The sequence below is a fragment of the Salvelinus sp. IW2-2015 genome, linkage group LG15 (genome assembly GCF_002910315.2).
Source record: "Salvelinus sp. IW2-2015 linkage group LG15, ASM291031v2, whole genome shotgun sequence".
In the NCBI taxonomy this organism is placed as follows: Eukaryota; Metazoa; Chordata; class Actinopteri; order Salmoniformes; family Salmonidae; genus Salvelinus; species Salvelinus sp. IW2-2015.
Window position 1 is genome coordinate 53787326 of NC_036855.1, and position 25035 is coordinate 53812360.

Here is a 25035-nt window from a genome sequence, read left to right on the forward strand (position 1 = left end):
AAAAGTGTAAGAATACAAACCAGAGGTATTTATAATTTTCCAGGTTGCCGGGATCTCTKCATTTTTGCTTCTAGGCCCTGTCTAAATCTTGGTGGTGGAGGCAAGAACAGAGGAGAAGAAAAGGCCTGCCATTAGGAATGACCTGCTCTCAATCACCCCCAGGCAAAAGGCTTGGATCTCAACCACTGCTCTTCATACAGGTATCGGAAATAATTGAGGTTTATTGAATCAACCCATTACTTTGTTCCAAATTCACTTTTCTAAATCCACTTTGGGGAGGAAATGAAAATGGTAGAGCACAAAGGCGAGGCCAAAACAAAATTGAAAAGCTCTTGTCTGCTAATTTGTTATGGAAGCCTCGCTGTGTCAAAATGAATACTTTTTACAGCACTTTCCTCTCCGCCTCTTCAGTCTCCCTTGAGCTGTGGACTCGTGGTCTCTCTAATTCCCATGTCTGAGCGGGAGGTGTATGGCCAACCATAATGCTTTTGTTGTGTACCTCCACTCGCGGTGCTCCCAACCTAATTATCTAGATATGATTATACACATGCAAACAGACCACAGAGAGACATAAAGAGAGATCATGACGCCCCGCTAGGGTGGAGACTGTCTCTTATACACATCTAGATGTGTATAAGAGACAGATTATACACATGCAAACAGACCACAGAGAGACATAAAGAGGAGGGTGTGTGTGTGTGTGGGGGGGGGGGGGGGGTGATGATTCCTCCAAACCATAATGGATGTGTTAAATAATACGAGAGGCGTCGTTTGGATGCTAAACACTAGGCAATAAATACGATCAAAAAAGCAATGCAATATCCCAAACACGGTAATGTCATTTTGAGTGCACAGGCATTTTAAATGGATGGGAGAGAGGGGACGTTGTGATTGGTAGCTAGTGGGTGGGTGTGTTTGTGTATACATCATATGGGCATACATTTAAAACTGGAGAAAGATCTTTAGTGAAAGARAGGGATTCTTATTGTGACATTGTAGCAGCGGAGACCATAACATTCCCAAAACCTTGAGTTTCAGCTAAAATAGACTAGTGTAATTACACTAATAATGCTTCCTCTGTCGTTGTTATTATTCTCTCACACGTCCTCTAGCCATCCACCAAACCACCCACCTCTCACTCAGCCAAACCTTTTAAAATAAAAATGATGAGATCTCAGATTAAATCTGGTGAGCTTCTTTGGTCACGGGCCACTGCTGGGTACACTGACAATGGGATTTGTTCTCCCTCGAGAGCTACAGGTGGAAATACCCAGCTCGTCTTCATGTTGCACTGATGTTACAATAGAGAGTGCTGCTTATAGGGCCTGCTAGTGAAKGGCTCAGATAAAGAGGGTTGATAATGAGAGCTAAAGGGATTATATTCCTGCAGAGGCCAGAGACTCCAGGCAGGCACAACAGGGTAATGACAGGAAATGGGATTACTATCTGAATAGCTACTCCCTCTCATCTCTCTCCCGATTCACAACTGCCCTGTGGTCATGACTAGGATTCAGTCACCACCASCAGCCTCCTTAGGCAGAATTCAGTACCTTCCCYAAACAATATGACAAAAGAGCATGAAGAGAAAGATAATACCTGAACATACACTAGTTTCTTCAGGTAAATGTGCCTTATATTATCTAATGCGGCGAGGACCTACACTGAGGTCATGAACATCCCAAAAGCAAAGCTCCACCTATATTTTCTGGACCTTTAAGTGATGTAGGACAGGRCAAATTCAAATAGAGTGTCCACCTGTCAAGCTGGTCTCCTCTTGGTCCGTTGTCTCTGTAGGGTCTTTTTCTCAGAAGCAGTTTCCAGGCTGTACTTTATGTAAAGTGGACAGCAATTCAACTAGAAATGAGTGAAACAGGACCTCTGAATGGCTTCAGCAGAAAATAGCCGTAGGGGACAGTTTGGCGCAGGGAACAGTTTGGTGTTTCCATTTTGCAAATCGCCAGCTAATTTACTGTATCCTTTCTCCCATCAATCTGCACTGTGTCAGCGTACAGTGTGGATTAGCTTTGTGTGAGAGGGTGAGAGTGTGTYWGTGCATGTGTGTGAGTTTGTGTGCGCGTGTAGGTCTACTCATTGGAGTTAATGACATTTTTATGGTGCATTTATGCAATACATTTCTCTACTCTTGTATGTTGGTGTTGTGGATACATCTGTGTGTAGCTGTGATTGTGTGTCTTCTCAGTCCTATCCTTTTGGCAGTAACACTATCATATTGCGAAGGTCTTAAGGATGGCKCACTTGAGTGTATGGATCCAGACAAGGATATGGCTCTGTGAGGGAAGGGCATCTTTAACGATTGGACATTTCAGTCATCATAAAATCAATGAGTGTTATGGAGTACTCAGAGTTTCTTCCAGCAGTTCTGACAGTCTTGTGATTGGCGACCACTGCAAGGACTTAATTCGCACCTGTGATTGTATGGCTCAGCCGCTGGCCCTCTCACTGTCATAATCACAGTAATGGGCAAGCTGATAACTAATCGAAAATGCTGTGGGCGACACCAGGCAGCACTGAATGCCTTTGTTGTTCCACTGGCAAGCCTCTAACAAGAAGAAAAAACAGAAGGAATTATCACTTAGCGTGACTCTTAGAGGCATCCCAATGACACAGCTCTGTTAGTGGAGCTAAAACGCCTCCATCATTAGAACTGTGGATGTAATGGACGAGGCAATCTCGCCAAATGGGCTTTTAAATTTCTCGCTGGTAGCATCAGGGAAACCGAGGTTAGCCAGTTTCTCTCTCTCTCTCTCTCTCCATTTATCCTATTCTTCTCTCTTTCTATCCTTCTCTCTCTCTCTCTCTCTCTCTCTCCGCTCTCTCCTCTCTCTCTCATCCTCTCTCTCTCTTCTCTCTTCTCTCTCTCTCTCTCTCTCTATCTCTCTCTCGTCTCTTCTCTCTCTCTCTCTCTCTCTCTCTCTCTCTCTCTCTCACTCTCAGTCTCTCTCTCCTCCTCTCTCTCTCTCTCTCTCTCTCTCTCTCTCTCTCCTGTCTCTCTCTCTCTCTCTCTCTATCTCTCTCTTCTATCTCTCTCGTCTCTCTCTCTTTATCTCTCTCTCTCTCTCTCGTCTCGTTATCTACTCTTCTATCTCTCTCTCTCTCTCTCTCTCTTTATCTATCCTTTTCTCTCTCTCTCATTCAATTCAATTCAATTCAAGGGGCTTTATTGGCATGGAACATGTGTTAACATTGCCAAACAAGTGAGGTAATATTATCAAAAGTGAAATAAACAATACAAATTAACAGTACAAATTACACATACAGAGTTTCAAACAATAAAGACATCTCTCTCTCTCCTTCTTTATCTATCTTTCTCTCTCTTCTTTCTCTCTCTCTCTCTCTCTCTCCTTCTCTCTCTCTCTCTCTCTCTCTCTTCTCTCTCTCTCCTTCTCTCTCTCCTCTCCTCTCTCTCTCTCTTCTTCTCTCTCTCTATTCCTTCTACCTCTCCCTCTCACTCTCTCCTCTCTCTCTCTTTATCTCTCGTTTACAATCTCTCTTTATCTCTCTCTATCTCTCTCTCTCTCCTTCTCTCTCTCTTCTCTCTCTCTCTCTCTCTCTCTCTCTCTCTCTCTCTCTCTCTTCTCTATTCTCTCTCTCTCCTCTCTCTCTCTCTCTTCTCTTCTCTCTCTCTCTCTCTCTCTCTCTCTCTCTTATCTTCTTTATCTCTCTCTCTCTTCTATCTATCTTTATCTCTCACTCTCTCTCTCTCTTATCTTCTTTATCTCTCATCCTCTCTCTCTCTTCTCTCTCTCATTTATCTATCTATTCTCTTCTCTCTCTCTCTCTCTCTCTCTACTCTCTCTCTCTCTCTCTCTCTCTCTCTCTCTCTCTCTCTCTCTCTCTCTCTCTCTTCTCTCTCTCTCTCTCTCTCTCTCTCTCTCTCCTCTCTCTCCTTCTCTCTCTCTCTCTGGAAGTAAAGGGGGCTGAAAACTACTGTAGTAGAGTACACAAGCCAGGTGCTCCCAGGCATTGGCATTATTCAAAACTTTATGGCTGCCAGATGGGGGAAACAAATGGAGCATGAGTTGATGCCCGGGTAAATGTCCCTTTTGCATGACATGGTGCATCAAGTAAGAACAGATAGGGTCTGTTGAGTTCACTGTCCATTGATATCAGAGTAAGTCCGGGGAGGTCCCATTGTTTCTGACGTTCGGGTATTTGGTTCATGTATCCCCTGACATTGTCTGATCTGCTCGTTCATGAGATGAGAGTAGTAGAACAGTGGGTTTACTCAGCACTACTTCTGTCTGAGAGATGAAACAAACTCAGTTTAGGGTCTAAACAGAATTAAAACAGGATTTGTTGAAAGCCTTCAGCCAGCTTACGGTTTTAATGAATGCATAAAAATTGAAATAAATGAATGGCCTCTTAATTAAATACCTCATTAAAAGCTTAGGTGGTTTGGCATCAGGTTCCTTAGATAAGCAGCACTATTAGASTGGATGAGGAGGAGGAGACAGTGAGACGTCTGTCTGAGATGAGGTGGTGGAGGCAGGGCGTAAGGGTAAATGGGAGACGGTGAGGCTAGCAGGCATAGTTAGAGAGTGAGAGAGGGGGTTTAGCCAGTTGATAGGGGAGAAGCAGAGGGAAAGAAACAAGACGTAAGTGAGCTCTAATGAACCTTTAACAGGTCTGAGATTGGGTTGCGCTCCACAATCCCAGTAGGATCTGGTTCTGTTGGGCTGTGTGGCTGAGTGCCGCCGGGAGCCAGTCTGCCATGCACATGCACAACCGGGCCAGTTAGTATGCAGAGCGACCTGTTGAAGTCATAAACGTGTGCTGCATGGTCCACAGCCCTCACACAGGCTCTCTGAACTTGACTGCTTCAATTGTTTTCTGTAATTAATATTTGTCCTCCCCAATCACATGACAAGGRATATAAGCAGTCTGGTGTGTGTTAGAAGTGTTCCTCTCTTCTCCATCCCGAGCATTTCCAAACGATTTCACAGAATAGTGAGCTGAGACCAATGAAACGTGGAAAATGGTGATTAAATAACTAGTTAAATTAAATGCAAATATTTTATTCAAACGTTATGATGGTTACATACAACCAAAGAGGAGAGATAAACCAAAACTAGCACTCAGAGATATTTTCAGAAAGAAAATCTTTTTTTTTTTTTAATCTGTGGTTATCTGTGAACTACTGTAAGACAAAAGATGAACTACACGAGTACGCATTCAACAGGGAAAAGAAGGAGGAGAGCATCGTGAAAGAATTGGACAAAGATAACTTTGCTGCGAGACATCCTTGTCCCCACGGACAGGGAGAGTGGGGCTGTTAAGGATTCATGGTGGAACCTGTCCCATTTGTCTGGCAATAATGACTCCAATGTCCTTCCGTGGCATGTCTTCCTCCTCCTTCTCCTCCTACTGCTTCTCCACCACCACCTCTTATCCTCCTCTTCCGCCTCTCGTCGTCTTCCTCCTCCTCCTTCTCCTCATCATTCTCTAAGCTTTCASCTAACCCGACTATTTACATTGACCCACCTCCCCCATTTGCTGCTACTCACTGTTTATTATCAATGCATAAGTCACTTTACCCCTACCTACATGTACAAATTACCTCGACTAACCTGTACCCCCGCACATTGACACGTTATTTTTTTACTTTAGTTTATTTGGTAAATATTTTCTTAACTCTTTCTTGAACTACGTTGTTGGTTTTAAGGGCTTATAAGTAAGCATTTCACGGTAAGGTCTACAGCTGCTGTATTRGGCGCATGTGACAAATAACGTTTCATTTGATTTGAACCTGCTTGATGTGACCATCACAATGGTTGCGTTTAGGAGAGAAGMTTATTTTATAGCATTGGAGATAAAAATGACCCTCTTGATCATGTCTCTATTTTCAATGTCTTCGATAATGTGAATGGCAAACYGAATAGAACTGGCTGAAAAGCCTCTTGTCATCTTAGGATGTTTGCAAAACAACACTTAAAGCCCAGTCAGACCATAGGTCTCTCCAGATAACATGGACATGCAATCATTTTCATATAAACAGACAGCCTTATTTATTCTCTTGGACTGACTCAAAAGCTTTCATTTACTTATGTAATGCAGGTCACCAAGGTCTTCTTATAGCCCACTCCCAGAAAACCTATTGTTTCCTCAATAGACAGTTTATGGAAATTTGTGCACTTTACCATCCCATCCTGTACTTTATCCCACCACACAATAAAAACGGATGTTATGTTTAAGAGCTGAGTGTCACGTTCTGACCATAGTTKTTTTGTATTTTCTTTGTTTTAGTGTGGTCAGGGCGTGAGTTGGGTGGGTATTATCTATGTTTTCTGTTTCTATGTGGGGTTTCTCGTTTGGCCTGATATGGTTCTCAATCAGAGGCAGGTGTTAGTCATTGTCTCTGATTGGGAACCATATTTAGGTAGCCTGTGTTCTATTGTGTTTTGTGGGTGGTTGTCTTCAGTCTTTGTGTGTCTGCACCAGATAGAACTGTTTCGGTTTTCACTTTTGTTGTTTTGTAAAGTTTGGTGTTCTTCGTTATAATAAATAGAAGATGTATTCATATCACGCTGCGCTTTGGTCCGATCCTTCTTCCACCGATGAAAGCCGTTACACTGAGGAGTGTAAAGTATARCTGTAGCTATGTTGCGTCTGTCACTCTCAATCACTCCACTGAGTTCTTTCATAGTTTTCCCTCTCTCGCCATTGTTCCGTAGCTCCGCAGGGATTTGCCTCATAAATCACCAATGTACTTTAGGTAAAACATCACTCAGCGAGAGATGGGAAGCTCTAAAAGCCCTCTAACGATTGGGTAATAACAGTAGATCCTCAACAACCAATTAAAGGTTTCATGTCGATCGTCATTAATATGTATCTATATTTTATTATCACTTAGCAAAATATGGCTTGAGGGTAAAATGGAGAGCATGCCAGGCAGTCTCTTTTTCTTTATAAAAGTGCTACTTGTTTCATTCACAGCCGCTTCACTTTCYCCTTGAACTTGGGGTCTGGGAGACAAGTGTTGTATTTMAAATAATTTAACACTCTACAGACCTGCCAGAACTGATGTGCTCGACTACATAAAGACAAAGCATTGCATAAACATAAATGCAGGGAAAGATATTGGTGCTGGAGATTGAGATTCGTGACCTCGCCTTCTTCAGTGGTGAGATTTGTCTTGGTTCGGTCATTTAATGTGACAGGCATTTGGGCGGTGTGTATGTGTACCTGACGGTGTYTACATATTTGTGTCCTATTAAATGTGTTCTGGCATCCAGGGCTAGTGTGGGGGTTGAAATTGACATTTGATACAGAATGGACCTATCAACGCTGGCAATCTCTAACAGCTAGGAATGTGTAGCGCAAAACAATTGTATTACGGATATTGCTTGCAAATCTACACATCTCTCAGAAAAAAGTTGAACGCATGCAAATCAACTAAAACAAATCTGTGACAACTGTTGGGTTACAGCAATCCTGAATCTACACTTTACCTGCTTAGAGTTTAAGAGGATGAGTTTTTAAATGAGTCGCCAGGAAGAATATATTTTAAAAAGGATAAAGTGTTGATCTATAAATAGACCAACCCTTATGGCTCAGCCACCATTGTGAATCTGAGGTAGTGGCAGGAGAAATAGGGCTGCATGCACATTTGAGTTTAGCAGGAACATTTCTTATGGTTTRCCCCCACAGGTTCAGGACCACGGACAGCTGCGGTGAGAATCCAGCGCTGCAGCAGCTCTCTCAACATATTCAGCACCACGGACAGTGATCATTGACACGCACTCCTGCAGCAGTTCCCAGAACACGTGCAGGACCATGGGCAGTTCCTAATCACCCTCCTCAATCCACTCAGKWATCAAGAGGCTGCACAGTGGAGTCATCATTTTGGCAGGGATATAAGACTTTCCTAGGTTTTTTTTTGTTCTGTTTTTCAAAATCTGAAGTAGAGTGCACGTACTCGGTACACCATGTTTTTATAGTATGTGTMTAATGCCCCATGCTTGCCTTCTAATGGTATTACAATTACTTTCAAAATGATTTTTCTAAATTATAGCTATTGTTCAGGGATTTATTTTAGTTGGTTCTGGTTCAGATATTTCCACAGTAAATTCCAGCACAAATGTATGTAATTTGGGCAGTGAGCTACAGAAGGTAAATAATCAAATAATGAAAATAATTCCACTGAGCAACTCATGATAAATAAAAGCCTACACACCATGCATCAGGCTTAAGCCCCCTGTCTCTTCCTAAGAAGGACGTTTATAATCTCCACTAGCCCAATGTCATGTGTAATAACAAGTGCAAAAACTCTGCAGGTTTGGAATTAATTATACAATGTAGCTACCATGGTCCCAGTGTACTGCTGGTARGATTTATAAAGGGCTGGGGGCGGAGGAGGAGAAAAAGACAACAATGAACTAAGAGAGGGAGGTTTTTAGTAAAGAGAAAGCAATTTCCATGGCTTGCATTCAATAAGACAATTGCATTAGATTTGTCTCAAATACCCACCTACACATAATCCACACAATCCACACATCCTACTCAATGTATGCATGTGAGTTTGCAGAGGGGGAGGTGGCGCCATTGGAGGATTAGTCACTTGTTTAGTTCTTTTTCAGTGCAATATAATTGATGTTAAGGATATGAAAGTTATGTTTAAATACACGATGTGCCATATGTTTCAAATACAGCATGCACAAGATGAACAGACATTTTTTTTCATGTAAACTATAAGCCGAATGATCTGGCCTATACTGTTCATTTTTTTCCCCAGAGAGAACTGTTTTTGAACCATTTTGCTTTCTGTCCGTCTGTCCCTGTTTAACCTGCTACAATCCAATCAGCTTGTGGAGATTTAGTCAAGGATCTGTCTTTCAATGTCACCAGCTCCCRGTTGGGCTGAGCTGCCAGATGTTCASTGATATCAGTCTCTGTGCTTAAAAAAAAAACCTTTCCTCCACCACCTCCTCTCAATCAATGCAAAACGTGTCTGTTTATCTGTTGTCCTCTATGTCCTCATGCAGCCTGGTCTAGACGTAACATATTAAATGTAAATCTGAGACATTCAATTTAGTATGATATGTTACGTTTGGTATGGTTACATACCAAAAAAAACAAAGTCATGATAACTCTTACTTAATATATATATATATATATATATTTGTCATATATATTTACGTATATATATTCATATATATATTTTTAAAAAAGGAGCCCCCCTTACTTGAGACAAAAACGAAAGTAGGGTGGTTGGTCAGGTTGGATGATTGGGCATGTAAAGTGAACGTCTAGCAACCTGAAGGTTGCGAGTTTGAATCTCATCACGGACAACTTTAGCGTTTTAGCTACTTTGCAACTACAGTATTTAYCATGTTATCTAACCCTTCCCCTAACCCTAACCTTAACCCTTTAATCTAACTCCTAAACMTAACTCTTAACKCTAACCCCTAGCCTAGCTAATGTTAGCCAGCTAGCTAACATTAGCCACCTAGATAAYATTCCTAACATATTTTACATTTCGCAAATTCGTAACATACTGTACGGTTTGCAAATTCATAACATTGAAAATGAATTGTAATTCGCAACATATCATACAACATGGGTAATGGATAGCCACAACTTGGTACATACCATACGAAACYTAACATATCATACTAAATGAAGTGCCTCAGATTTACAAACAGAATAATAGGAAATGTTCTGAGACCAGGTTGCCTCATGAGGTCACCCTGTCAGTAGCGTTTTCACAACAACAACCTTCCATTAAATTTGTGGTCAGTAATTCTACACAACAATATAGCCGACCCTACTGATAGTGGATAAACTAATGTTTGCCAGGTTTACAGGAGAGCCTAAAGCATTGTAAATGAGAATAGTCTATCTAAGTGAAGGGCAGCACCTGCTGTCCACCAATCTTCTCTTCCATCTATTTCCCTGGCCTGCTAGCAGGAGACACGGTGTTGTGGGCTGAGGTGCAGACAATCCTCAGAGAGTGTCAGGTAGCATCAGTGTCTGTTCAGGATTGGGTTCTGCTGTAGCATGGCTGGGCCTGATATGGCTGTGTAAGTTTGGCCATGGTTTAGACACTGTCACTGGGGAGGTTGTCTGCCTTACATGAAGGCTAAAATGTTGTGTTTATGCCCTACTGCCACTGTGCTTCTTCCACTGTTGACCATGCTGTTTAATTGGCTCCCTGCTTGTCAGAGAGGGACAGATTGGAACAAGGATACTTCATCTCAACATTGAATGTTTCGGTGAAGGATTATTATGTACACACACACACACACACACACACACACACACACACACACACACACACACACACACACACAACACACACACACACACACACACACACACACACACACACACACACACACACACACACACACACACACACCACACAACACACATGTCAACACACCAATCACACACACACACTGCCTTGTACAAGTTTGACAGTTATCAGTAGCCCTTGATTTCAGGATGACAGAAAATCTGAACATGATTCTGCTGTTCTCCCTTTTCTCATCTGCTGCAGTATGCTCTGGTTGCTGATAAATCTAAGAACTGGCTAAGGGGAGAAATAAACTTTATGTAATGCCCCAGGCAGCATTCTGAGGTCTATCTAGCTCWTTCATTCCTGTTGCATTTAAAWAATAGACTTCTGACATGTCTCTATCCTCTGCATCACAGTGCTCATCCTGCGCGGCATAGTCAGGGAATTCTCCAGATGTGTACATTTCTAGAACAGCTTGTGATCACATTGCACATCAGAATCAGAATCACCTTTATTCACCAAGTACCTTTACACATACCTAGAATTTGCCTTGGTGAGAAGGTGCCGCCGGCAATAGACAATATACAAACAGAATACATACACAAGTCCACATAGACATTATACAGAATATAGAGTATRGAAACAGTAACCATAAAACATAAAACTCTGGAGTATAGACTGACTAGAGTGCGAATACACAATTTACAGAGGGGTATATCTATTTATAAACTGGATGGTTCGAGCCCTGAATGCTGATTGGCTGACAGCCGTGGTATATCAGACCGTATACCACGGTTATGACAAAACATTTATTTTTACTGCTCTAATTACGTTYGTAACCAGTTTATTATAGCAATAAGGCACCTCGGGGGTTTGTGGAATATGACCAATATACCCCGGCTAGGGGTGAATCCAGGCACTCCGATTTTTGTCCTGCCTAAGAACAGCACTTAGCTGTGGTATATTGGCCATATACCACACTCCCTCGTACCGCATTGCTTAAATATACAGGGGGAGGGATTCTGCTGTGACAAATAATTACAGTGCTGTGCGGAGGTGTACCTAGTGCCAATGCAGTATAGTGCAGATTCATATTTGAGGCAGTCACTTAATTCCTATGAGCCTGATGGTGGGTTGATGAGGGCCACAGCATGGGGGAAGAAACTGTTCAGGTGATTTTGGTCAGATTGACCTAAACCGTATGCCAGAGGGGAGTCTTTGAAAGATGGGGTGGGCAGGGTCGGCGATGATCTTTCCTGCACGTTTCCTTGTCCTGTTGATGTGCAGGTCCTTGATGGAGGCAGGTGACAGCCGATGACCTTCTCTGCAGACCAGACGATGCACTGCKGTTTGCCCTTGCAGCGGGCAGACGCAGACCCAAACCACACGGTGGTAGAAGAGGTGAGGATCAACTGGCTCTGTGGAACCGAACCAGAATTGATGGAGAGAGTTTGAGTTCCTTCAGCAGGRGCAGATAGTACATCCTCTGTCGAGCATTCTCGGTGACCGCCGTGATGTTGTCCTCACACTTGAGGTCGMGGGAGATGATGGTCTCCAGGAATTTGAATGACTTGGCCGTGCTGACGGCTGAGCCATTCATCTTAAGGGGGAGAGATGGTGGGGGTCATTTCCTGTAGTCAACCACCTTCTCCATGGTTTTGACTGTGATTAGTTCTAGGTTGTTGCCACTGCACCAGGCGGTCAACCTCTCCACAGTATTTGGTGAGTTGATACACCGTCACAGATGAGACCGAACGGGGGGGGGGGTCGTCAGAAAACTTGAGCAGTTTGACATTGTGTCGTTGGAGGTGCAGTCATTGGTGTAGAGTGAGTAGAGGAGGGAGGAGAGCACGCAACCCTGCGGAATCTGAAATATGTTTCCCCAGCTTTATGTGCTGTGTCCTGTCAGTCATCCACCTGCCTGTAGCCAGATATGTTCAGCTGGGTACGTTTGTGCTGTAGCAGGTCCTGAATGATTGTGTTGAAGGCCGAGCTAAAGTCCACAAACAATATCCTCACGTATGTCCTTGAGTTGTCGAGGTGTTGGTGGATGTAGTGAAGGCCCATGTTGACGGCACCGTCCACAGACCTAGGGGGGAGGGAGGAGGGGGTGGAAGGGAGGTGGGGGTTAAAAGGGGGGTGGGAGTGAAGGAGGGGGTGGCAGGGGAGAGTCTAGTCAGGAGGGGGGTAGGGATAGGAAGTAGATGGTTTTAAGTTTCATGTTGTATTAGTCGTATGTACGGGATACATATGGTATACACCGTCCAATGAAATGCTGACTTGCAGGTTCCTTCTCGACAATGCAACAACAATAAGAAATAAGAAAAGATAAGAAAAGGAACATAAAGTAAATGGCTGAGCAGAATATAATACATATTTTAGCATTTGGATAATACAAGATGGGATGGGGGCAGGGTGGGGGGGTAGAGTCCTAATGGCTGAGGGTTTTGTCAGCTGAGGGGCTAGATGGCAGAGGGCSCTTTTGTGTTTCAAAACGACAGTAGAACTAGTTCAGCTGGTTTGGTAGTAGAGGGTCGCCTGGTGCCTGGGGGGGTCTTTTATTTGTAGTTGTTGATCTGCTGGATATCTTCCAGACAGACGAACAGTTGTTGGTGGCGAATTGTTGTTCGAGCCACTCCTTGTAACGACTTTGACCTTACTCTCACACCACAGGATATGAATTATGTGTTRTCACCCTGACCTTAAATGTTCTGCCATGCCCCAATACTGTAAATGGAAAGACATGTTTATAATGCATTTCTTTTTCTATTTTTTGGCTGATCTTTTTTTTGTTGTTGTCGTAAAGTCTGGATTATGGTGAAGGTAATACTTCGACCTCTCGGTGAGCCAGTAAACGCAGCAAATGATATATTTATAGGTCTTATATAAACCAGACTGATGTTGTGCTCCAGTAGAACAAAAAAGAGAAGGTCTAATGGCCCCATTACTGATTCAAGTGCATTCTTAGTCCGGCCTAACTAAGGCAGAAACAGCTTGTTAGTTCCTCAATAAGTATCTTCAGAGAAAAAAGAAGGCTAACTATTCTTTATTTAAGATATTCTCACGCGTATTTGTCATGTGCTTTTCTCTGTGCAGCACTAAGCCAACGTTTTATTTCCTGATACACAATCCACAGAGCAGGAGAGTGTCACCTTTACTCTCACTTGGCTTTGTCACTTTAATGCAGTCCATCTATAACGGCAGGGGAGGGGTGTGCGCCAGAATTAATCAGACACTGACGAGGAATAATCATTGGGCTCTTTGTTGACTGCCAGAACGCGGTAATGTYTTACGCAAACGAGATGTGGCGAAACTTCCTAATACGCATCCAATACCCTGGATGTCATTGTCCACCTCGGTCATTGGTTATAAGAATGGCTTTAGAGGGCGAGAGGGAGACATAAAATGTATTCTTGTCAGATGTTGTGTAACACATTTAAATGCCCTTGTCAAACACCCATTAATTTGATGGGCAAACAGCCCCTAAAAAGGCACTGAAACATAACCGAAAATGTTTTAATGTTGCTGCCGSTTTGCTGCTGTTTGCTTTTAACTAACTAACTTCGGGACAAATGCAGTCCGTACACAAGAGTGAATCACAACGATAGTTTTAGGGAAAGATAATAAACTACCGAATGTTCAAAGATGTTGACATTCAACACTTGCAATGAGAATTCTGTTTGTGTTTATATCATGTCTGCTAGGCATCTATTGAGACCAAAGGACTGTCTGGAGCCAAACTAAAGTTCAAAGTGGATCCAGTCTTCCCATTCTCCACCAATATTAATGTGATAAACTGATAAACGATGAAAGATCTTGAAACAGACAACAAGAGGAGACTAGGTAGGGAGTTTCCGTTGCTCTTCCCTGGGATGCACATTCGACTAATGAAATGAACTGTAGTGGCGTATCGTGCTCCTTTTTTTGGTTTGTTAGTTAGACATGCTTAAACGAGCAAGAATTCTTCCGCTGAATGTGTGCCTATCCTGCCGGAAAGACTACATCACAGCTCACTACTCCCAGGGGACTGCGTTGCGACCCTCAGTCTACAACGTGGGCGCTCAAGTGGTACCTTGCGTCTGCTTTGCCAGGATCAACAGCTGCTCAGCTGTCACATATCTCCCATGGATTCAATAGAGCTCAGACCCTMGTTCTGCAACTGACTTTGGAGATACACTTGGACAGGGATGCACGCAGGCGCTTCATTAGACATTAGTGCGTGTGGCACTGGCAAGAAAGATCTGTCTGGACAGTGACCTACGTGCCTAATTCACCTCTAGTTCATGGAAAGATTAATCTCATGATATSGGTCAACCATATACTTTAGAGAGCACTAAGACATGCTTAGTGCTCCTGTATGGTCATAGATTTAATGTTCACATATGACGCCTTTGATGTCAATTTTTATTTAAAAAAACAACAACTTTTATTTCAACTGGTGTTGGCAACATACCAATACGTTTTTTTTTTTTGATTTTATAAATGAATGTCTTACCTTTGACCACCATATCTTTAATAAAAATAAACATTATTGAAGGTGACTAACAACAACTATGGTAATGTGTGCCTTATTTAATCAAAATATATAAGGTCATATTTGTTTACATCATGAAACAACGCTTGAGAGAGAGAGAGAGAGAGAGAGAGAGAGAGAGAGAGGAGACGAGAGAGAGAGAGAGAGAGAGAGAGAAGGAGAGAGAGAGAGAGGAGAAGAGGAGAGGAGAGGAGAGAGAGAGGAGAGGAGAGAGAGAGAGAGGAGAGAGAGAGAGAGAGAAGAGAGAGAGAGAGAGACAGAGAGAGAGAGAACAGAGACAGAGACAGAGACAGAGACAGAGAGAAGAGAGAGAGAGAAGAGAGAGAGAGAGAGGAGAGAGACAGAGAGAGAGACAGAGAGAGAGAGAGAGAGAGGAGAGAGAGGCAACATAACTACTTTAGCTCCCAGTCTCCATGAATGAACCAAACATAAAAAAAAGCCCCATCTTTGATGTCTGTGAACAAACATGATGGGTTTCTGTTCAACAGCTCATGCAAATCAACTTGAACAAACATGAGGAGTGGATCTCTTTTAGAATACAAAAAATAATAATCAACCAAAAGCAGATATGATCAAAATAATTTCAAAATCCTGAAAAATGAATTCCAAATAAAATCCATAGAACTGAAAATATAATACAAATAGAAAATAAAACATAAAAACATATCCACCCGAAAATAAATAAGAACAGCCATGCATGAAGCACGGCAGATACTATTTGGAAACTGGATGCAGCGTTTAGCGGATGTCGGTTGTGTGTATGACACAGAGGTGAAGTTCCTATTCACATAGATTCCTTGTTTCATGCTTCTCATACAATCCATATGATTCCAGTTCTTAGACGTGTCCTCTATTAGTCCCAGTCAGAAGACCACCGTCTCCTCCTTTTCTTTCATTCAGTCCTTATGTCATCAGTCCGTTCTTCTCCTCTCTTTGCCATTCGTTTCCTCATCCTCAGTGATGTGCCATAACGGTTTACATCTATATATATTTCCCTTTCGTTGTTTGGTACATAAAGTAAAAACCTTCGGGTCGTCGTTTGGTTGAAGTCTCTTACTGGGCAAACAGGGAGGGGAGGAGCTTATGCAGGATCAGGAGAGTGATGAAGAGGAACGGGTCAGTGGTGGTAATGGCTCCAGAACCTGGCCAGACAAAGAAAACCAGAGGGGGTAGAAAGGTCAGTGGAAATGTCTCTGTGCTTCAAATCAAACCTGCACACAGAAACTGAGGAGAGATACAGTGTTAAGACAGTACCATGGATGCCTGGCTGTGGTGAATGGGAACAATGGGGGATCCTCCAGAATAAAGGAAGCTCACAGTAGCTCATGATAGCTATTAACTCCCTGCCAGGAGTAGAATTCTGTATTACCTGGGCCATATTTCACACAATTATGGCTGACAAAATGTCAGTCGCAGAAAATCTCAAATCGACTTTTGTTCACGCTTCTGCTGCCACTTGCAGATAAAGGTGAGATAGAGGTGAGAGTTTCATCCACATTGCCTGGCTACCTTTGAGTAGATGAAATGGCGGCATCTACTTATGCTGATGGTTTTGTACAGGAAAGGTGGGAGACATCCCGGGGTAGAACCTGGCTATGAGGAATAGTCGCCCTTGGATATAGCTCCTTATCCCTGTTTGACACGTTTCATTTCCTGTTTGAGCAGTAGAGCAACTGCTGGCTAAAAGCTGTTTCATTACGACACACGCACACTCTCTCACACGAGCACACATGCTCGTTTACACACACATGTGCATAAACGGACACGCACGGTTGCCCGAAAAACAGACCCCGAACAAACAAAAATCAGCCCAGATGGATTTTTCAGATCACACACACACACACAGAAACAAGCGTAATGAGTCAATGTTTAACTAGGCTGGAGTTTCTGTGACAGATACAGTGTGAAACAGCAGTCTGTTTTTCCATTCTCGTGTCTTCCCCGGGCCATGCCCCACTACACATCCACACACCAACGTTTCCATCATCCCCCAGCCCAAAGACACAGCATCAACTCAAAGACATGAACTCTACCACACGCAAACAGGGCAATACACGTGCTTAACAGTGACTTACAAGACTCACCCGGAGCCAGGCCAGCTGTCTTAATCCCAAACAGAACTGCAGTGAATTCAGGACAAAATGGCGTGAGTGAGAAAGCGTTAGACCAAATGTCTTTCTCCGTACTGCGCTGATTTGTTGATTTGCTGATTGGCTCTAATCTTCGCATCAATTCCCCTTGTCTCTCCCTCATTCCACTTCTATAGTTTCAATCTCTCATGTCCCTCCAGCCGCTCTCTGTTTATGTCTCTGGCTCTGTACCTCTTTGTAAACTCTATCTGTTCTTTTGTGTCCCACCCCCATTTTATTTTTGCCACATTTCTCTTTCTTTGCCCTTTAAAATCTCTCTCTGTCCGATCTGCACTCTCTCTGTCTTCCATGGTCATTGAGTAGATTGGCTGTAGAGTGATGGACAGCATCTGGACAGGGCATCTTATCTGACCCTCCTCACCAAGGATACAAATGACAGGTGTTTATTTGAGGCTATCTGGAGACAGCCGGCTCTGACGACCCCTGTCAGTCACCCTGCCCCCCGTGACGCACCCCACCTCACCTTTAACTACATTAAACKAATTGGTTCACCCTGTGTCATCTATGGTAATCTTTATCAGACACTCTCCTACTCAGACAGTTAAAGTATGTGTTCATTGTAGATGGAATGCAGGTAAAGTTATGTTAAATACAAAGGTCGAACAAAAGCCATGAAAATAACAAAATGAATAAACCCACACGAATCAGCTAAAACCTGAGAACTTCTCCTAGGACCATTGTAGCCATAATCACTCCACACGTTAACACAGCAGTCATCAAAGATGTAACACAAAGGCATTACTCAATCCACACTAATCCCCCTCCTGTAAGSACTACATAAGAGAATAGAMACACCAGGGATTGTAGCATKCTCTSTTTCACGGAAACATGGCTCTCTCGGGARATGCTGTCGGAGTCGGTACAGCCACCTGGATTCTCAGTGCATCACGCCGACAGGAATAAACAMCTCTCRGGGAAGAAGAATGGCGGGGATATATGTTTCATGATTAACGACTCATGGTGTAATTGTAACAACATACAGGAACTCAAGTCCTTTTGATCACCTGACCTAGAATTCCTCACAATCAAATGCCAACTGTATTATCTCCCAAGAGAATTCTCTTCGTTATTGTCACAGCCGTYTATATCCCCCCTCAAGCCGATACKACGACGGCCCTCAAGGAACTTCACTGAACTTTGTGCAAACTGGAAACCATATATCCTGAGGCTGCATTTATTGTAGCTGMGGATTTTAACAAAGCAACTTTGAGAAAAAGGCTACCTAAATTCTATRAGCATTTCGACTGTAGCACTCGCYCTGGAAAAACACTGGACCATTGTTACTCTAACTTCCGCMATGCATACAAGGCCCTCCTCCACRCTCCTTTTGGCAAATCTGACCATGACTCCATTTTGCTCATCCCTTCCTATAGGCAGAAACTCAAACAGGAAGTACCCGTGCTAAGACTATTCAATGCTTTTCTGACCAATTGGAATCCACGCATCAAGATTGTTTTGATCATTGGGATATGTCRCGGGTAGCCTCAGAGAACAATATGACGTATACACTGATTCGGTGAGTGAGTTTCTAGGGAAGTGGATAGGAGATGTTGTACCCACTGTGACTATTAAAACCTAAKCTAACKAGAAACCGTGGATAYATGGCAGCATTCGTGCATAACTGAGAGCGCGTACCACCGCATTTAACCATGGCAAGGCGGCTGGGAATATGGCAGAATACWWACYGAGTAGGCAATCCCTCCGCAAGGAAATAAAACAAGCAAAATTTCAGTATAGAGACAAAGTGGAGTCGCAATTCAACGGTTCAGACARGAGACGTATGTGGCAGGGTCTACAGATAATCACGGACTACAAAAGGACAACCAGCCACATCGCGGACACCGACGTCTTGCTTCCAGACAAACTAATCACCTTCTTTGCCCGCTTTGAGGATAATACAGTGCCACCGACGCGGCCCGCTACCAAGGACTGTGGGCTTGACGACATCCCTAGACGCGTCCTCAGAGCATGCSCAGACAAGCTGGCTGGTGTGTTTACGGACATATTGAATCTCTCCCTATCCCAGTCTGGGGTCCACACATGCTTCAAGATGGCTACCATTGTTCCTGTACCCAAGAATGCAAAGATTACTGAACTAAATGACTATCACCCCGTAGCACTCACTTCTGTCATCATGTAGTGGCTTTGAGAGACTAGTCAAGGATCATATAACCTTCACCTTACCTGTCACCCTAGACCCACTTCAATTTGCTTACCGCCCCAATAGGTCCACAGACGATGCAATCGCCATCACACTGCACACTGCCTTATCCCATCTGGACAACAGGAATACCTACGTATGTTAGAACGCTGTTCATTGACTATAGCTCAGCATTCAACACCATAGTACCCACCAATCTCGTCATTTTGCTTGAGGCCCTGGGTCTTAACCCCACCCTGTGCAATTGGGTCCTGGACTTCCTGATGGGCCGCCCCCAGGTGGTGAAGGTAGGAAACAACATCTCCACTTCGCTGATCCTCAACACTGGGGACCCACAAGGGTGCATGCTCAGCCCCCTCCTGTTCTCCCTTTTCACCCATGACTGCGTGGCCATGCACGCCTCCAACTCAATCGTCAAGTTTGCAGACGATATAACAGTATTAGGCTTGATTACCAACAACGACGAGACAGCTTACAGGGAGGAGGTGAGGGCTCTCGGAGTGTGGTGTCAGAAAAATAACCTCTCACTCAACTTCAACAACACAAAGGACATGATCGTGGACATCAGGAAACAGCAGAGGGAGCACCCCCCTATCCACATCGACGGAACAGCAGTGGAGAAGGTGGAAAGTTTTAAGTTCCTCGGCATACAAATCACTGACAAACTGAAATGGTCCACCCACACAGACAGTGTGGTGAAGAAGGCGCAACAGCGCCTCTTCAACCTCAGGTGGCTGAAAAAAATGTGGCTTGTCAACCAAAACCCMCACGAACTTTTACAGATGCACAATTGAGAGCATCCTGTTGGGCTCTATCYCAGCCTGGTACGGCAACTGCACCTCCCTCAACCGCAAGGCTCTCCAGAGGGTGGTGCGGTCTGCACWACGCATCACCGGAGGCAAACTACCTGCCCTCCAGGATACCTATAGCACCCGAAGTCACAGGTAGGCCAAAAAGATCATCAAGGACAACAACCACCCAAGCCGCTGCCTGTTCACCCTGCTACKACCCAGAAGGCGAGGTCTGTACAGGTGCATCAAAGCTGGGACCGAAAAACAGCTTCTATCTCAAGCCCATCAAACTGTTAAACAGCCATCAATAGCACAGAGAGGCTGCTGCTTACATACAGACTTTAAATTATTGGCCACTTTAATAAACGGAACACTAGTCACTTTAATAATGCCACTTTAATAATGTTTACATATCTTGCATTACTCATTTCATATGTATATACTGTATTGTATACTACAGTATCTATTACATCTTAGCTTATGCCGCTCTGACATTGCTCATCCATATATTTATATATTCTTATTCCATTCCTTTACTTATATWTGTGTGTATTAGGTATTTYTTGTGCAATTGTTAGATATTACTTGTTAGATATTACTGCACCGTCAGAACTGGAAGTACAAGCATTTTGCTACACTCGCAATAACATCTGCTAACCATGTGTATGTGACCAATACAATTTGATTTGATTTGATMTATTTGTTTACTCTCATAAAAGCAAACACTGCTCCAACTCCAAATTTACACAACACTCTGTTGGGATCTGTCTTGTTTATCTTTGAACCYTGTTTTAGTACCAGTGGATATCTCTCTGTAGGAATGACATTGCTTTGCKTTGAGGTTCAGATGATTCTCCCCTGAGTTTTGAATCAATCAAAGCATACACTTAACCTCAGAACACAGTGTCTGTAAGATCATKTGTCTACTGCAGATAAARCATTTAGCCAATATTTTACATCCAATGGAAATGTAGGTTTGTGAGAGTAACCTCGACCTTTAAAAATACAATTAATTCAATAGTCTWTTTAACTGCCGACAATCTGCTATACTTTATATAACCCGCCACGTTCAAATATTCGTAAACTAAAACCTGGACATTGGGTTAAAAAGGCATCTGTTGTATATGAAGTGGGGGTGTTGAATGGGCCCAACACATTATTTGGAGATCACATTCCAGCTCATTGGGGCCAAAGGGAAGCAGAAACAATATACCTTTCATACAGTGTACAAAACTAGCTATGACTCAGCTACATGCTCTGTTCGAGAGCAAGGTATGAAAACATCATATGTGTCTGATAAATGTATATGCCCCAGTGGTGACAGTGTAGAGGGTATGTTTTTTAGAGACATTATCAAATACCATTGAGAAGATGTAACAAAGAAGATATTTATTTATTGCTGGGGATTTTAACTGCACAGTCAGCGATTTAGATAGAAATCACCAAGAAAACCTCATATAGCTCAAGGATTTTTTAAAACGCCTCATTGTAACACTGAACTGTGTGATATTTGGCGAGGTCAACATGGAGGAACAAGGCAGTACACTGGGCCATGTGAGAGAGACATATCTCTATGCAGGTTAGATAGGTTTATTTTTGAGCATAATCTCAGTCTGTAATCAGTGTGATAACCACAGTGGGATTTCTGATCATTGTTTAAATAACAGAGTGGTGTCATTAACGATGTAAAAACCCAAAAGCGCATACTGGCATTTTAATATAACTTTATTGAGTGACTCACTAGGAATGTTTAAGTTTTCTGGGAGAGGTGGGTCTCAAAAGACAGTTTGTGTATCCCTTCAACAGTGGTGGGATTAGGGAAATCAGATTCAACAATTCTGTAATCAATACACGAGGAATGTCACAAGGATATCACCAGATCAATGAAACCTAGAGTTTGAAATAGTGAACTCATGACTGGTTGAGACCACAGGAGATCGAGGCATACCCAGGCCTCAAGAGGAGAAAAGCTGCATTGGCAGACCTGGCTGGTTCAGAGCACAGGGCATTGTGAGAAGTAAGTTTCAGGGAAATCTTGAAATGGATGCTCATCCAAATTTTCTTTGGTTAGAGAAAAAGAAATGGACAAAGAAAAATTATTAATTGTCTCAAATCAGCTGTTGACAAGAGCTCACTAGCCTAGTGAAATTAGAAAGAGGCAGTAGAGTTCTATGCTGAGCTCTACAAGTGTAGTACAAAGAGGATAAAACAGTGACACAGCATGTCTTTATGGGCTCCCAAGTGGTGCAGAAGCTCAGGTTGAGCTTGAGCAACCATTGTCTTTGCAGGATTTATACATGCATTAAAAGGCATGGAAAATGGAAGGGCACCAGCATTGATGGCTTCCGTTGACTTTTTAAGTCTTTTTGGTTATGTTGGGAGAGGATTGGCTAGCAGTAGTTAATGATAGTTTAACCGGAGGGTTACTACCAATAAGCTGCAGAAGGGCTGTCCTCACCTTATTGCCCAAAAAGGGTGACCCTAGGAGGTGAGAACTGAGGCGGTGGCTTATTGTGCACTGATTATAGATATTGTCAAAGGCTTTGTCCAACAGGCGAGGAGGTGATGGGCAAATCATACATACGGACCAGTCTACGTGTTCCTGCAGGCAGATAGGGAATAACTTTCTCTGATTCGTGATTTTTTGGACGTCTTAGGCTATTGGTTGGATGCTGGTCAATTTCAATTGATCGAGGAAAGGCATTTGACCGAGTTGAACATCAATATTTATGGCACACGCTTGAGGGGTTTGGGTTCAGCTCTGGTTTTATTGCCATGATAAAGGTGTATATGGTGACATTGAAAGTGTATTGAAAGTTAACGGTGGTTTGAGTGCTCCTTTAAAGTGTAGAGTATTTAGGCAGGATGTTTTTGTAGGAATGTTGTATGCAATTGCTATAAGAGCACTACTAATAGAATTAGAAGTCGCATTGCAGGGGTGTACTTTCAGAGGATATTCCTCCTATTCGTCTCTCAGCCTATGCTGATGATGTAGTTTGTGTTGTGAAAAATCAAGCGAGTGATAGTTTGAGTCTAATGGTGATCGTTTAGGGGAATATCCTGCAAGGTAAATTGGGAAAGAGTTGTGCTTTACAGATTGAGAATGGCTGAGGATCATGGCTTTGCCAGGGGGTAGAATGGTGTAAGGAGTTAAGTATCTTGGAGTGTAATAGGAGATGAGGGACTATGAAAAAAAATTGATGGGTGGTTGAATGGTGAAGGAGGAGAGGAGATGCGTTGGTTACTATCTCGTATGTCATAATAGGGGGGCACTATTGAAGTTAACAATGTGATTGCTCCTACATGTGCATCGGTTGTCAGTTTTAGACCACCATCTGGCTCTGGCTAAGATACAGGCAATTATTGTGGGATTCTTTTTGATAAATACACTGGGTTCCACAAAGTGTTTTGTATTTGTCAAAAGAGGAGGGGACAGGTCTTGTACATCTTGCTAGAGGGCTGCTGCTTTCCGGTTCATTTATTCAAAGGTTTGCTTTTGGACCGGAAAATGTGTTTGGAGAGGGTGGCAGGTCTGTATTACAGAGGTTGGAGGATTAGGTTTAAAGAAGGCTTTATTTGGTTGGACAGTAGCCAATTTCTAGGGAGGGAGTACTCGTTTTACAGAGGCCTTCTCAGAGTTGGAGCATAATGAAGTGTCAAGACGATTCAGCGGAGTCAGTGACATTGGTGTTGGAGGAACTCTGTGTTATGGGGCAAACTGGATTGTGACAACTGCAGCTGTTCCACATTTCTCCAAGATTCTGGTGAAGGGCAAACATCACTCTAAAACAGTTAATAGCATGGCTGGGCCGCTTAATGGATGGAAGAAGGGTGGCTGAACATTTGGGTGAGGTCGGAAAAGGATTGTCGAACAAATGCTGGGGAGCTGCGGAAGGCTCTGTCAGCGGAAGAGTGGGTATGCTTAGTAGTCACAAGAAGAGGTACAAGATGAAGACGTCTCATTTCCAAGACTAGGGATTACACAATATCCCAGAGTCAGAAAAGAAAGGCGTTATTGCTGGATTTGAGGAGGTTGGAGGAGTGGGTTTGGATGAGGTGAATGGAAGGACTTGTGTATGGGGGTGTGTCAAGGTGTTGAATAAGATAAATTGAAAAATAGAAAAACACTCCATGGAGGGAAAATTGGGCATTGATGACAAGGTAAAGCCAGAATGGAGAGCATGACAAGCACCGTTAAAGAAGGGTACTGGTATATGCAATGGAGGGTATTACATGGATCATGCAGTTATGCTTTTGTATCTTGTTATTAACGTCGAGTGTTAGAGATGGATGTTTTTGTAATATAGAGAAGAACCATTTTTCAACTGTTTATGGAGTGGTGAGAGGATAAAACCTCTATTGAAAGCTGGAATCTTTGTTAAAGCTGTAGGGGAGTTTTCAATACACTGTTTTTTTGGGTTTCGATATAGTAAGCAACAGAAAAGAAAATGACAATGTTAAATTTATTTTGGGACAAGCTAAGATGTCAATTTTTCTAGTAGGAAACATAAGATAGAAGGGATATGGGCAGGATGTAAGATGTGTTTTTTAAAGATTATGAAGCAAGAATAAAGTAGATTTTGAGTTCTTCTCAGCTGTAAAAGATCTCATAGTGTTTGAGGAGAAGTGGCATACGAAGGAGCGCTTTGTTTTGTAGAGGAGGGAAATTATTTTGTTGCTGATGAAATAAGTTGAATGTATATGTTGTTTTATTTTTTTTGTTGGGATTACATTTGTTATTTCATTTCTGAAAGGCATGTGTATTATTTATGTTAACACTTGAGTATAAAATAAAGGTTTATAAAAACTTAAAAAAACTCTCTCTCTCAAACATTAGCAGACATTGACTTTTACCTAAAACAGAACCCTTGGTTAGATACGAGTGTTTTCTGTAGAGTAGCAGCTATGCACTGTTAGACCTGTAACTAATGACCGTAGGATGACATCACATTTCTCAAAGTTACGGTTGGCATCTGCTAGAAGGGGATGATAGGAAATCACATATGGGGGAGAACAAACGAGAAAAACAGAGGGAATATTGACAGTGGTTGATGTTCTATTCGTTTCATTGGACTGAACATACAATTTTGTATGATATTTTCTGCTGTGTGTGCTAAGTTGATCATGGATTACATACAGGT

The 25035-nt window shown here is 42.8% G+C and overlaps 1 protein-coding gene across 1 annotated transcript in view; it reads right to left on the reverse strand.

Moving 5' to 3' along the window:
- Window positions 1-15148: 15148 nt before the first annotated feature.
- Window positions 15149-25035, reverse strand: part of LOC111973767 (V-set and transmembrane domain-containing protein 2B-like) — a 27491-nt gene continuing 17604 nt past the window's right edge. Inside the window, exon 5 of the mRNA XM_024001169.2 lies at window positions 15149-15934. Within this exon, the coding sequence (XP_023856937.1) occupies window positions 15846-15934 (89 nt within the window). The 3' untranslated portion in view covers window positions 15149-15845. The remainder of the gene's footprint in view (window positions 15935-25035) is intronic.